The following is a 14582-nucleotide window of genomic DNA, read 5'->3' as shown; positions in this document are numbered from 1 at the left end:
GGGGAGGGGATCAACTAGAATGTTGAGGAGAGAGAGAGAGACTGGGAGGGGATCAACTAGAATGTTGAGGAGAGAGAGACGGGGAGGGGATCAACTAGAATGTTGAGGAGAGAGAGAGACGGGGAGGGGATCAACTAGAATGTTGAGGAGAGAGAGACGAGGAGGAGATCAACTAGAATGTTGAGGAGAGAGACGGGGAGGGGATCAACTAGAATGTTGAGGAGAGAGGGCGAGACGGGGAGGGGATCAACTAGAATGTTGAGGAGAGAGAGACGGGGAGGGGATCAAGTAGAATGTTGAGGGGAGCGAGACGGGGAGATGATCAACTAGAATGTTGAGGAGAGAGCGAGAGATGCGGAGGGGATCAACTAGAATGTTGAGGAGAGAGACAGGGAGGGGATCAACTAGAATGTTGAGGAGAGAGGGACAGGGAGGGGATCAACTAGAATGTTGAAGAGAGAGAGACGGGGAGGGGATCAACTAGAATGTTAAGGAGAGAGAGAGAGACGGGGAGGGGATCAACTAGAATGTTGAGGAGAGAGAGAGAGACAGGGAGGGGATCAACTAGAATGTTGAGGAGAGACGGGGAGGGGATCAACTAGAATGTTGAGGAGAGAGAGAGTGGGAGGGGATCTACTAGAATGTTGAGTAGAGAGAGACAGGGATCAACTGGAATGTTGAGGAGAGAGAGAGAGACGGGGAGGGGATCAACTAGAATGTTGAGGAGAGAGAGACAGGGAGGGGATCAACTAGAATGTTGAGGAGAGACGGGGAGGGGATCAACTAGAATGTTGAGGAGAGAGAGACAGGGAGGGGATCAACTAGAATGTTGAGAGAGAGACGGGGAGGGGATCAACTAGAATGTTGAGGAGAGAGAGACGGGGAGGGGATCAACTAGAATTTTGGGGAGAGACTGGGAGGGGATCAACTAGAATGTTGAAGAGAGAGAGACTGGGAGGGTATAAACTAGAATGTTGAGGAGAGAGAGAGAGACGGAGGGGATCAACTAGAATGTTGAGGAGAGAGAGAGACGGGGAGGGGATCAACTAGAATGATGAGGAGAGAGAGAGACGGGGAGGGGATCAACTAGAATGTTGAGGAGAGAGAGAGAGACGGGGAGGGGATCAACTAGAATGTTGAGGAGAGAGAGACGGGGAGGGGATCAACTAGAATGTTGAGGAGGGGAGGGGAGGGGATCAACTAGAATGTTGAGGAGAGAGAGACGGGGAGTGGATCAACTAGAATGTTGAGGAGAGAGAGAGAGAGGGGATCACCTAGAATGTTGAGGAGAGAGAGAGACGGGGAGGGGATCAACTAGAATGTTGAGGAGAGCGAGAGAGAGGGGATCAACTAGAATGTTGAGGAGAGAGAGACGGGGAGGGGATCAACTAGAATGTTGAGGAGAGAGAGACGGGGAGTGGATCAACTAGAATGTTGAGGAGAGAGAGAGAGAGGGGATCACCTAGAATGTTGAGGAGAGAGAGACGGGGAGGGGATCAACTAGAATGTTGAGGAGAGACGGGGAGGGGATCAACTAGAATGTTGAGGAGAGAGACGGGGAGGGGATCAACTAGAATTTTGAGGAGAGAGAGAGAGACGGGGAGGGGATCAACTCGAATGTTGAGGAGAGAGAGCGAGATGGGGAGGGGGATCAACTAGAATGTTGAGGAGAGAAAGAGACAGGGAGGGGATCAACTAGAATGTTGAGAGAGAGACTGGGAGGGGATCAACTAGAATGTTGAGGAGAGAGAGAGAGAGAGACTTGGAGGGGATCAACTAGAATGTTGAGGAGAGAGACGGGAAGGGGATCAACTAGAATGTTGAGGAGAGAGAGAGAGGGGATCAACTAGAATGTTGAGGAGAGAGAGAGTGACGGGGAGGGGATCAACTAGAATGTTGAGGAGAGATGGGGAGGGGATCAACTAGAATGTTGAGGAGAGAGAGAGAGTGAGACTGGGAGGGGATCAACTAGAATGTTGAGGAGAGATGGGGAGGGGATCAACTAGAATGTTAAGGAGAGAGAGAGAGACTGGGAGGGGATCAACTAGAATGTTGAGGAGAGAGAGAGAGATGGAGGGGATCAAGTAGAATGTTGAGGAGAGAGAGAGAGACGGGGAGGGGATCAACTAGAATGTTGAGGAGAGAGAGAGAGACGGGGAGGGGATCAACTAGAATGTTGAGGAGAGAGAGACGGGGAGGGGATCAACTAGAATGTTGAGGAGAGAGAGAGACGGGGAGGGGATCAACTAGAATGTTGAGGAGAGAGAGACGAGGAGGAGATCAACTAGAATGTTGAGGAGAGAGACGGGGAGGGGATCAACTAGAATGTTGAGGAGAGAGGGCGAGACGGGGAGGGGATCAACTAGAATGTTGAGGAGAGAGAGACGGGGAGGGGATCAAGTAGAATGTTGAGGGGAGAGAGACGGGGAGATGATCAACTAGAATGTTGAGGAGAGAGCGAGAGATGCGGAGGGGATCAACTAGAATGTTGAGGAGAGAGACAGGGAGGGGAGGGGATCAACTAGAATGTTGAGGAGAGAGAGAGAGACGGGGAGATGATCAACTAGAATGTTGAGGAGAGATGCGGAGGGGATCAACTAGAATGTTGAGGAGAGAGAGAGAGATGGAGGGGATCAAGTAGAATGTTGAGGAGAGAGAGAGAGACGGGGAGGGGATCAACTAGAATGTTGAGGAGAGAGAGAGAGACGGGGAGGGGATCAACTAGAATGTTGAGGAGAGAGAGACGGGGAGGGGATCAACTAGAATGTTGAGGAGAGAGAGAGACGGGGAGGGGATCAACTAGAATGTTGAGGAGAGAGAGACGAGGAGGAGATCAACTAGAATGTTGAGGAGAGAGACGGGGAGGGGATCAACTAGAATGTTGAGGAGAGAGGGCGAGACGGGGAGGGGATCAACTAGAATGTTGAGGAGAGAGAGACGGGGAGGGGATCAAGTAGAATGTTGAGGGGAGAGAGACGGGGAGATGATCAACTAGAATGTTGAGGAGAGAGCGAGAGATGCGGAGGGGATCAACTAGAATGTTGAGGAGAGAGACAGGGAGGGGAGGGGATCAACTAGAATGTTGAGGAGAGAGAGAGACGGGGAGATGATCAACTAGAATGTTGAGGAGAGATGCGGAGGGGATCAACTAGAATGTTGAGGAGAGAGACAGGGAGGGGAGGGGATCAACTAGAATGTTGAGGAGAGAGAGAGAGACGGGGAGGGGATCAACTAGAATGTTGAGGAGAGAGAGAGAGACGGGGAGGGGATCAACTAGAATGTTGAGGAGAGACGGGGAGGGGAGGGGATCAACTAGAATGTTGAGAGAGAGACGGGGAGGGGATCAACTAGAATGTTGAGGAGAGAGAGAGAGAGTGAGACTGGGAGGGGATCAACTAGAATGTTGAGGAGAGAGAGAGAGAGAGAGACGGGGAGGGGATCAACTAGAATGTTGAGGAGAGAGAGACGGGGAGATGATCAAATAGAATGTTGAGGAGAGAGCGAGAGATGTGGAGGGGATCAACTAGAATGTTGAGGAGAGAGACAGGGAGGGGATCAACTAGAATGTTGAGGAGAGAGAGAGAGACGGGGAGATGATCAACTAGAATGTTGAGGAGAGAGCGAGAGATGCGGAGGGGATCAACTAGAATGTTGAGGAGAGAGACAGGGAGAGGCGGGGAGGGGATCAACTAGAATGTTGAGGAGAGAGAGAGACAAAGAGGGGAGGGGATCAACTAGAATGTTGAGGAGAGAGAGACGGGGAGGGGATCAACTAGAATGTTGAGGAGAGAGAGAGAGACAGGGAGGGGATCAACTAGAATGTTGAGGAGAGAGAGACGGGGAGGGGATCAACTAGAATGTTGAGGAGAGACTGGGAGGGGATCAACTAGAATGTTGAGGAGAGAGAGACGGGGAGGGGATCAACTAGAATGTTGAGGAGAGACGGGGAGGGGATCAACTAGATTGTTGAGGAGAGAGAGGCGGGGAGGGGAGGGGATTAACTAGACAGCATTGTCTGTAGAAATGAGCTGTCATTTCAAAAGAGAGCGATGGAAGAAGAGATGGATGTAGGGGGAGGAAGAGGGATGGAGAGATGCCGGTGTGGAGTGAGTCATGCGAGGGGAGTAGGGAGGGAGGGAGGTGGTGAGTGTGATTAGGATGAGGTAATGCTTTAGCCCAGGGATGATGTCATCCCACAGCCCAGACCCCCCCCCCCCCCCCCCCCCCAACATACTTTATGCACCTTGTGGGGACCTAAAATTTATTTCCATTCTAAATCCTATTTTCTCTAACCACTTCACCCTAAACTTAACTCCTAACCCCAATTCTAGCCTTAACCTTAACCCTAATCTAAACCTAACCCTAATATTAACCTAAACCTAACCCTAATTGTGACCCTAAAACTATCCCCATAACTTAAAATAGCCCTTCCACTCATGGGGATGTGGGAAATGTCCCCATCAGGGACCATTTTCCTTGTTTTACTACCCTTGTGGGGAATTTTGGGGATTTCAGGTCCCCAGGAAGATAGTAACACTCACTCTCAGGTCTCCAGGAAGATAGATAGTAACAGTCACTCTCAGGTCTCCAGGAAGATAGATAGTAACACTCACTCTCAGGACCCCAGGAAGATAGATAATAACACTCACTCTCAGGACCCCAGGAAGATGGTAACACTCACTCTCAGGACCCCAGGAAGATAGTAACTCTCACTGTGAAACATGGATGTTTTTGATCTGTAAATAATAGCCTGATGAGATCAGTGAATCATTAACATGTGTTTTCCCTCTGTCTCCTCCAGGTTCTCATGTTGGTTATTAAATGGTGTCCCTGTTTCAACAAGTGTTGAATGAATTAATAGATGATATATTTTCTGTACCTGTCTCCGTCTCCAGGTGTTTGGTAATAAGATGTTCATCCCATCATTGGACGGAGAGTTGTTCCAGTGGAATAGAGACAGAGAGAGCATGGAAGCTGTTCCCTTCAGTGTCGAGTCTCTCCTGGAGTCGTCCTTTCGCATCGGGGAAGACACGGTCCTGGTGGGGGGAAAGAGTCTCACGAGCTACGGTCTGGGAGCCTACAGCGGCAAGGTGAGAGGTCAGAGGTTAGGTCCTGGTGGGGAGGCAAGACCCTGACCACTTACAGTCTAGGAGTCTACAGTGGCAAGGTCAGAGGTTAGGTCCTGGTGGGGAGGCAAGACCCTGACCACTTATAGTCTAGGAGTCTACAGTGGCAAGGTCAGAGGTTAGGTCCTGGTGGGGAGGCAAGACCCTGACCACTTACAGTCTAGGAGTCTACAGTGGCAAGGTCAGAGGTTAGGTCCTGGGAGTTGGCAGATTGGCGGTACCATGACCACATCTTTCCGTAGTGGTCCAACCGTTCAGACGCTACAGATGTTTTCGCGAGACTGATTTGCTGTTTGTCTCCTGGTCTGACAAACACCGCTGTAGCTCGACCACCTTCCACCGCTGTAGCTTGGCCATCTTCCACCCCTGTAGCTCGACCACCTTCCACCCCTGTAGCTCGGCCACCTTCCACCGCTGTAGCTCGGTCACCTTCCACCCCTGTAGCTCGGCCACCTTCCACCCCTGTAGCTCGGTCACCTTCCACCCCTGCAGCTTGGCCACCTTCCACCCCTGTAGCTCGGCCACCTTCCACCCCTGTAGCTAGGCCACCTTCCACCCCTGTAGCTCGGCCACCTTCCACCCCTGTAGCTAGGCCACCTTCCACCCCTGTAGCTCGGCCACCTTCCACCCCTGTAGCTCGGCCACCTTCCACCCATGTAGCTCGGCCACCTTCCACCGCTGTAGCTCGGCCACCTTCCACCCCTGTAGCTCGGCCACCTTCCACCCCTGTAGCTCGGCCACCTTCCACCGCTGCAGCTCGGCCACCTTCCACCGCTGTAGCTCGGCCATCTTCCACCCCTGTAGCTCGGCCACCTTCCGCCCCTGTAGCTCGGCCACCTTCCGCCCCTGTAGCTCGGCCACCTTCCACCCCTGTAGCTCGGCCACCTTCCACCGCTGTAGCTCGGCCACCTTCCACCGCTGTAGCTCGGCCACCTTCCACCGCTGTAGCTCGGCCACCTTCCACCCCTGTAGCTCGGCCACCTTCCACCCCTGTAGCTCGGCCACCTTCCACCCCTGTAGCTCGGCCACCTTCCACCCCTGTAGCTCGGCCACCTTCCACCCCTGTAGCTCGGCCACCTTCCACCCCTGTAGCTCGGCCACCTTCCACCGCTGTAGCTCGGCCACCTTCCACCGCTGTAGCTCGGCCACCTTCCACCGCTGTAGCTCGGCCACCTTCCACCCCTGTAGCTCGGCCACCTTCCACCGCTGTAGCTCGGCCACCTTCCGCCCCTGTAGCTCGGCCACCTTCCGCCCCTGTAGCTCGGCCACCTTCCGCCCCTGTAGCTCGGCCACCTTCCGCCCCTGTAGCTCGGCCACCTTCCGCCCCTGTAGCTCGGCCACCTTCCGCCCCTGTAGCTCGGCCACCTTCCGCCCCTGTAGCTCGGCCACCTTCCGCCGCTGTAGCTCGGCCACCTTCCGCCGCTGTAGCTCGGCCACCTTCCACCGCTGTAGCTCGGCCACCTTCCACCCCTGTAGCTCGGCCACCTTCCACCCCTGTAGCTCGGCCACCTTCCACCCCTGTAGCTCGGCCACCTTCCACCCCTGTAGCTCGGCCACCTTCCACCCCTGTAGCTCGGCCACCTTCCACCCTTGTAGCTCGGCCACCTTCCACCGCTGTAGCTCGGCCACCTTCCACCCCTGTAGCTCGGCCACCTTCCACCCCTGTAGCTCGGCCACCTTCCACCCCTGTAGCTCGGCCACCTTCCACCGCTGTAGCTCGGCCACCTTCCACCGCTGTAGCTCGGCCACCTTCCACCCCTGTAGCTCGGCCACCTTCCACCCCTGTAGCTCGGCCACCTTCCACCCCTGTAGCTCGGCCACCTTCCACCCCTGTAGCTCGGCCACCTTCCACCGCTGTAGCTCGGCCACCTTCCACCGCTGTAGCTCGGCCACCTTCCACCCCTGTAGCTCGGCCACCTTCCACCCCTGTAGCTCGGCCACCTTCCACCGCTGTAGCTCGGCCACCTTCCAGATGCTGAAGGCCGACATTTGCGGATGCAGTGGATTCAGACACAGCCCATGCAAAAAAAAAAACCTGATATTTCTACCTTAAACAAACATATTTTGACAGATTTTTTAAATTATGATATTAAAATATTAAACTCTTCTGTTTAAATCTGCTGGAAAACTCTTCTGTTAAAACATTTGGACATTGCTCCATCTGACTACTGTGTGCCGCCATCTTGACAACGTGTCTTCAATGGCATCACTTGAACGGTTCGTCTGACAGGCTGCCCAAACTACACTGAACAAAATCATAGTGTTGGTCCCACGTTTCATGAGCTGAAATTAAAGATCCCAGAAATGTTCCATACGCAACAAAAATATGATTTCTCTCAAATGTTGGGCACAGATTTGTTTCCAATCCTGTTAGTGAGCGTTTCTACTTTTCCAAGATTAACTATCCACCTGGACAGGTGTGGCATATCAAGAAGCTGATAAAACAGCATGATCATTACACAGGTGCACCTTGTGCTGGGGACAATAAAAGGCCACTCTATAATGTGCTGTTTTGTCATACAACACAATGCCACAGATGTCTCGTGTTTTGAGGGAGCGTGCAATTGGCATGCAGCATAAAAAGACTCCACCAGAGCTGTTGCCAGATAATCTAATGTCATTTTTGTTCAGTGTACAATGCAGGTGTCTTTTTAAAGGCTGTATCCTGTTCGAGACTAGCCAGGTAACATGGCATGAATGAAGCTGTGCAAGGTGGGCTATCACAGCCAGCTAGTCCAAAACCACGGCAAGCTCGGCTATCATTGGTGGATATTGTGCTAGCTAGTGAGGTTAGCGGAACAGCTTGCTACCGTGCAGGGTTTCACTATGGATTATGGATTTCACTACGTAGCATCATTTGGTACATCTCACAACTAGCTGGGATTGATTTAATATGACTGTTAACAGCCCTACATGTCTGGAGCTAACTCTTTCAGAACAGACGGACAGCTTTTTCTAGCCAGCCGTTTCTAGCCCAGCTAGCTAGATAGATTTGAATACTCCTTTTTCTAGCTAGCCGTGTCTAGCCCAGCTAGCTAGCTAGCTAGCCTCTACTATGTTTGGCACATCTGAAGTCCGTCGCTGTAAACCATATTGAATACCGTTCCATGCATAGTGTGCACGATCTGCCTGCAAAAGTGACTATCATTACTGTGGGCATTGCCATGCAGTTAGCTAGCTTACTAACCTTGTCAGCTCGGTGATTCGATCCAGCAACCTTTCGGTTACTGGCTCAACGCACTAACCACTAGGTTACCTGCTGGTTACTAATCCAACGCTCTAACCACTAGGTTACCTGCTGGTTACTGGCCCAACACTCTAACCACTAGGCTACCTGCTGGTTACTGGCCCAACACTCTAACCACTAGGCTACCTGCTGGTTACTGGCCCAACACTCTAACCACTAGGCTACCTGCTGGTTACTGGCCCAACACTCTAACCACTAGGCTACCTGCTGGTTACTGGCCCAACACTCTAACCACTAGGCTACCTGCTGGTTACTGGCCCAACACTCTAACCACTAGACTACCTGCTGGTTACTGGCCCAACACTCTAACCACTAGACTACCTGCTGGTTACTGGCCCAACAATCTAACCACTAGGTTACCTGCTGGTTACTGGCCCAACACTCTAACCACTAGGCTACCTGCTGGTTACTGGCCCAACACTCTAACCACTAGGCTACCTGCTGGTTACTGGCCCAACACTCTAACCACTAGACTACCTGCTGGTTACTGGCCCAACACTAACCACTAGGTTACCTGCTGGTTACTGGCCCAACACTCTAACCACTAGGCTACCTGCTGGTTACTAGTCCAACGCTCTAACCACTAGGCTACCTGCTGGTTACTGGCCCAACACTCTAACCACTAGGCTACCTGCTGGTTACTAGTCCAACGCTCTAACCACTAGACTACCTGCTGGTTACTGGCCCAACACTCTAACCACTAGGCTACCTGCTGGTTACTGGCCCAACACTCTAACCACTAGGCTACCTGCTGGTTACTGGCCCAACACTCTAACCACTAGGCTACCTGCTGGTTACTGGCCCAACACTCTAACCACTAGACTACCTGCTGGTTACTGGCCCAACACTCTAACCACTAGGCTACCTGCTGGTTACTGGCCCAACACTCTAACCAGTAGGCTACCTGCTGGTTACTGGCCCAACACTCTAACCACCGCGGCCACATCTCTCAGCTTGTGCTCGGTGCCGCGGCCACATCTCTCAGCTTGTGCTCGGCGCCGCGGCCACATCTCTCAGCTTGTGCTCGGTGCCGCGGCCACATCTCTCAGCTTGAAAAACGTCAAATATGATGTTCTAAAAGCATTTTCACAACATCACGTTCAACAAGGATACCTAACATTGATATGTAAAACAATGTTGTAGGCTGATTTGAGCATATCACTTTAAACAGGAAAACTTTGTCCTTCTCTCTCTTTCCCTCCTGTCATCTTTGTCTTCTCTCTCTCCTGTCCCCTCTCCTCTTGTCTCTCTCTCTCTCCTGCCCCCTCTCCTCTTGTCTCTCTCTCTCTCCTGCCCCCTCTCCTCTTGTCTCTCTCTCTCTCTCTCCTGTCCCCTCTCCTCTTGTCTCTCTCTCCTGCCCCCTCTCCTCTTCTCTCTCTCTCTCTCCTGTCCCCTCTCCTCTTGTCTCTCTCTCTCCCCCCCTCTCCTCTTGTCTCTCTCTCTCTCCTGCCCCATCTCCTCTTGTCTCTCTCTCTCTCTCCTGCCCCCTCTCCTCTTGTCTCTCTCTCTCTCTCTCCTGCCCCATCTCCTCTTGTCTCTCTCTCTCCTGCCCTCTCTCCTCTTGTCATTCTCTTTCTCTCGCTCCCTCCCTTCCCTCCTGTCCTTCTCTCTCTCTCCCCCCTCTCCTCTTGTCTCTCTCTCTCTCCTGCCCCCTCTCCTCTTGTCCTTCTCTTTCTCTCTCTCCCTCCCTTCCCTCCTGTCCCCTCTCCTCTTGTCCTTCTCTCTCTTTCTCCCCCCCCCTCTCCTCTTGTCTCTCTCTCTTTCTCCCCCCCCCCCTCTCCTCTTGTCTCTCTCTCTCCTGCCCCCTCTCCTCTTGTCCTTCCCTCCTGTCCCCTCTCCTCTTGTCTCTCTCTCTCCTGCCCCCTCTCTTCCTGTCCTTCCCTCCTGCCCCCTCTCCTCTTGTCTCTCTCTCTCCTGCCCCCTCTCCTCTTGTCCTTCCCTCCTGTCCCCTCTCCTCTTGTCTCTCTCTCTCCTGCCCCCTCTCTTCCTGTCCTTCCCTCCTGCCCCCTCTCCTCTTGTCTCTCTCTCTCCTGCCCCCTCTCCTCTTGTCCTTCCCTCCTGTCCCCTCTTGTCCTTCTCTCTCTTTCTCCCCCTTCCTTCCCTCCTGTTCCCTTTCCTCTGTCTTAGCTGAGGTATATCTGCTCAGCAGTTGGCTGTAGCCGCTGGGGGGAGGAGGAAACAGAGCCTGAGGATGTGTTGCTGCTGCAGAGAACCCAGAAGACCGTCAGGGCCGTGCGACCACGCTCCGGCTTGGAGAAGTGAGTCATAACTAACACAAATCCCATCCACCTGACTATCCTACCCCGACCATCTTTATGGCATAACCCCAGTACTTCCTGTCCTATATTAACCTTATATCTGTAGTGCTAGTTAGTTAAGTAGTTAGAGGGATTCTAGTTAACAGTGTTCTGATGTTCTCTCTCTAGGTGGAACGGTAACATTCTGGTTCTCTCTCTCTCTAGGTGGAACGGTAACATTCTGGTTCTCTCTCTCTAGGTGGAACTGTAACATTCTGGTTCTCTCTCTCTAGGTCGAACTGTAACATTCTGGTTCTCTCTCTAGGTGGAACTGTAACATTCTGGTTCTCTCTCTCTAGGTGGAACGGTAACATTCTGGTTCTCTCTCTCTCTCTAGGTGGAACCGTAACATTCTGGTTTTCTCTCTAGGTGGAACGGTAACATTCTGGTTCTCTCTCTCTCTCTAGGTGGAACCGTAACATTCTGGTTTTCTCTCTAGGTGGAACTGTAACATTCTGGTTCTCTCTCTCTAGGTGGAACTGTAACATTCTGGTTCTCTCTCTCTCTCTAGGTCGAACGGTAACATTATGGTTCTCTCTCTCTCTAGGTTGAACTGTAACATTCTGGTTCTCTCTCTCTCTAGGTGGAACTGTAACATTATGGTTCTCTCTCTCTCTAGGTGGAACTGTAACATTCTGGTTCTCTCTCTCTCTAGGTGGAACTGTAACATTCTGGTTCTCTCTCTCTCTCTCTAGCTGGACCTGTAACATTCTGGTTCTCTCTCTAGGTGGAACCGTAACATTCTGGTTCTCTCTCTCTCTCTCTAGGTGGAACTGTAACATTCTGGTTCTCTCTCTCTAGGTGGAACTGTAACATTCTGGTTCTCTCTAGGTGGAACTGTAACATTCTGGTTCTCTCTCTCTCTCTCTAGGTGGAACTGTAACATTCTGGTTCTCTCTCTCTCTCTCTAGGTGGAACTGTAACATTCTGGTTCTCTCTCTCTCTAGGTGGAACTGTAACATTCTGGTTCTCTCTCTCTCTCCCCCTCTCTCTCTCTCTAGGTGGAACTGTAACATTCTGGTTCTCTCTAGGTGGAACTGTAACATTCTGGTTCTCTCTAGGTGGAACTGTGACATTCTGGTTCTCTCTCTCTCTCTAGGTGGAACCGTAACATTCTGGTTCTCTCTCTCTCTCTAGGATGAACGGTAACATTCTGGTTCTCTCTCTCTAGGTGGAACTGTAACATTCTGGTTCTCTCTCTAGGTGGAACGGTAACATTCTGGTTCTCTCTCTCTCTCTAGGTGAAACTGTAACATTCTGGTTCTCTCTCTAGGTGGAACGGTAACATTCTGGTTCTCTCTCTCTAGGTGGAACTGTAATATTCTGGTTCTCTCTCTCTCTCTCTCTAGGTGGAACTGTAACATTCTGGTTCTCTCTCTAGGTGGAACTGTAACATTCTGGTTCTCTCTCTAGGTGGAACCGTAACATTCTGGTTCTCTCTCTCTCTCTCTCTAGGTGGAACGGTAACATTCTGGTTCTCTCTCTCTAGGTGGAACTGTAATATTCTGGTTCTCTCTCTCTCTCTCTCTAGGTGGAACTGTAACATTCTGGTTCTCTCTCTAGGTGGAACTGTAACATTCTGGTTCTCTCTCTAGGTGGAACCGTAACATTCTGGTTCTCTCTCTCTCTCTAGGTGGAACTGTAACATTCTGGTTCTCTCTCTCTCTCTAGGTGGAACTGTAACATTCTGGTTCTCTCTCTCTCTCTAGGTGGAACTGTGACATTCTGGTTCTCTCTCTCTCTCTAGGTGGAACCGTAACATTCTGGTTCTCTCTCTCTCTCTAGGATGAACTGTAACATTCTGGTTCTCTCTCTCTCTCTCTAGGTCGAACGGTAACATTCTGGTTCTCTCTCTCTCTAGGTGGAACTGTAACATTCTGGTTCTCTCTTTCTCTCTCTCTCTCTCTAGGTGGAACGGTAACATTCTAGTTCTCTCTCTCTCTCTCTAGGTGGAACTGTAACATTCTGGTTCTCTCTCTTGGTGGAACTGTAACATTATGGTTCTCTCTCTCTCTAGGTGGAACTGTAACATTCTGGTTCTCTCTCTCTCTCTCTCTCTCTAGGTGGACCTGTAACATTCTGGTTCTCTCTCTAGGTGGAACCGTAACATTCTGGTTCTCTCTCTCTAGGTGGAACTGTAACATTCTGGTTCTCTCTCTCTAGGTGGAACTGTAACATTCTGGTTTTCTCTCTAGGTGGAACTGTAACATTCTGGTTCTCTCTCTCTCTCTCTAGGTGGAACTGTAACATTCTGCTTCTCTCTCTCTCTCTCTAGGTGGAACTGTAACATTCTGGTTCTCTCTCTCTAGGTGGAACTGTAACATTCTGGTTCTCTCTCTCTCTCCCCCTCTCTCTCTCTCTAGGTGGAACTGTAACATTCTGGTTCTCTCTAGGTGGAACTGTAACATTCTGGTTCTCTCTAGGTGGAACTGTAACATTCTGGTTCTCTCTCTAGGTGGAACTGTAACATTCTGGTTCTCTGTCTAGGTGGAACTTCAGTGTGGGGAGCTTTGAGCTGAGGTTTGTTCCCGACAAACAGCTGACCAGCAACTTCCTGGAGGGAGAGATGGCGAGCGGCGAGGCCATGTGGAAGGAGGAGCGGAGGACCAGCGGGCAGAAGGTTATCATGGAGGAGACCACAGACAACCACAGACACACAACCACAGACACGCACACTGACACACCTGGGTCTGGGACTCCAGACCTAGTCATCAAGGTGTCTGTTCCTGACTGGAAGGTGATGGCCTTCAGCACCCAGCCTGGAGGAAAGCTGGTCTGGGAACAGCAGGTACATCTATAACACCTATTAACAGTCCTGGAAGACAGCTAGTCTGGGAACTGGTTTCTGTCTCCCATTCATCCACTGACCACAGAATGTTTTAATTTCAAGCCTGTTATGTTCCTCTTTTTTGCTCATTAGACAACGCTGCCGCGTGATTGGTCATGTGCTGAATGCTTGGACAACATGTTTTGTTTTGTGGAAAAAGTGACATTTGTAAATGGAGTTGAGCCTCTTGAGTTATTTGACAAAGGGAAGTGTCATAGAAACGTCAGATTATGCTCTTTCAGATTCTATATAGAAATCACCATGTTTTACCTGCATGTGACCGAAGGAGGATTTGATAAATCGACGCTCCTTTCCCTGCATCTATCAATTACAATATGCAGTTATCTATTCACGTTCAATTTGACAACTGATAATAGTGTCACTCATCAGATTATTGTCCATTTCATCTGGCCCATAGGCTGACTCTCTTAAAATGTGTGAAATTAGTTTCCTGTATAGTTCAGGTGTAGTTTCAATGTAGTTTCAGTAGTTTCAATGGGCAGGTTGACTAGCATTGTATGTTTCCCGCTCATCAACTTGGATAGAGTCAAGGATATGTTTTGCATTATTCTGAAGGCAACACACAGCATGTTTTCATTTGTCTTACATGTGATTGGAAATAGAGTTTCAGCAGATACAACAGTCCTGTAGCAGCCTCTTTTTACACAGTAAAACGTGAAAGAGAAAAGTAATCAAACCCGCGAGACGTGCTGTCAAATTATTACCCTGAACGCTGAGAAATGGGCGTAGCACCAATTCATCATTACACATATTGTTGTTCTAAATTAAATTGTCTTCTTCACCCTCGTCATTCAGTTCGATCTGATTTACATTGTGGAGTAGCTTGCGCCGTTGTCGTCCATTTGTCATTCAGTGGGCTGACATCGTTTGCCTTCGCTGGACAGAGTGAAGGATATGTTTTGTTATTATTCTAACGGCCTACTGCAACACACAACATGTTTTGATTTTTCTACATTTGATTATTAACTTCTTGATGCACCCACCCAGTTATCGGGATCATTCGATCGTCAACATCCGCTGAATTGCAGAGCGCCAAATTCAAATTAAATTACTAAAAATATTTA

General features: G+C 50.6%; 1 protein-coding gene across 3 annotated transcripts in view; it reads left to right on the top strand.

Annotated features, from left to right (window-relative positions):
- The window catches only part of eif2ak3 (eukaryotic translation initiation factor 2-alpha kinase 3), an 81345-nt gene that overhangs the window by 37219 nt on the left and 29544 nt on the right, over window positions 1–14582 (top strand). For all 3 annotated transcript variants that reach the window (XR_005039514.1, XR_005039513.1, XM_036962473.1), the window contains exons 3-5: window positions 4896–5090; window positions 10501–10631; window positions 13158–13458. Coding sequence is in view for 1 of the 3 variants with exons in the window: in XM_036962473.1 (XP_036818368.1) it covers window positions 4896–5090; window positions 10501–10631; window positions 13158–13458 (627 nt within the window). In the remaining 2 variants the exon portion in view is untranslated. The remainder of the gene's footprint in view (window positions 1–4895; window positions 5091–10500; window positions 10632–13157; window positions 13459–14582) is intronic.

Source organism: Oncorhynchus mykiss, chromosome 25 (genome assembly GCF_013265735.2).
Source record: "Oncorhynchus mykiss isolate Arlee chromosome 25, USDA_OmykA_1.1, whole genome shotgun sequence".
Classification (NCBI taxonomy): Eukaryota; Metazoa; Chordata; class Actinopteri; order Salmoniformes; family Salmonidae; genus Oncorhynchus; species Oncorhynchus mykiss.
This window is presented reverse-complemented; position numbering and strand designations above follow the sequence as displayed.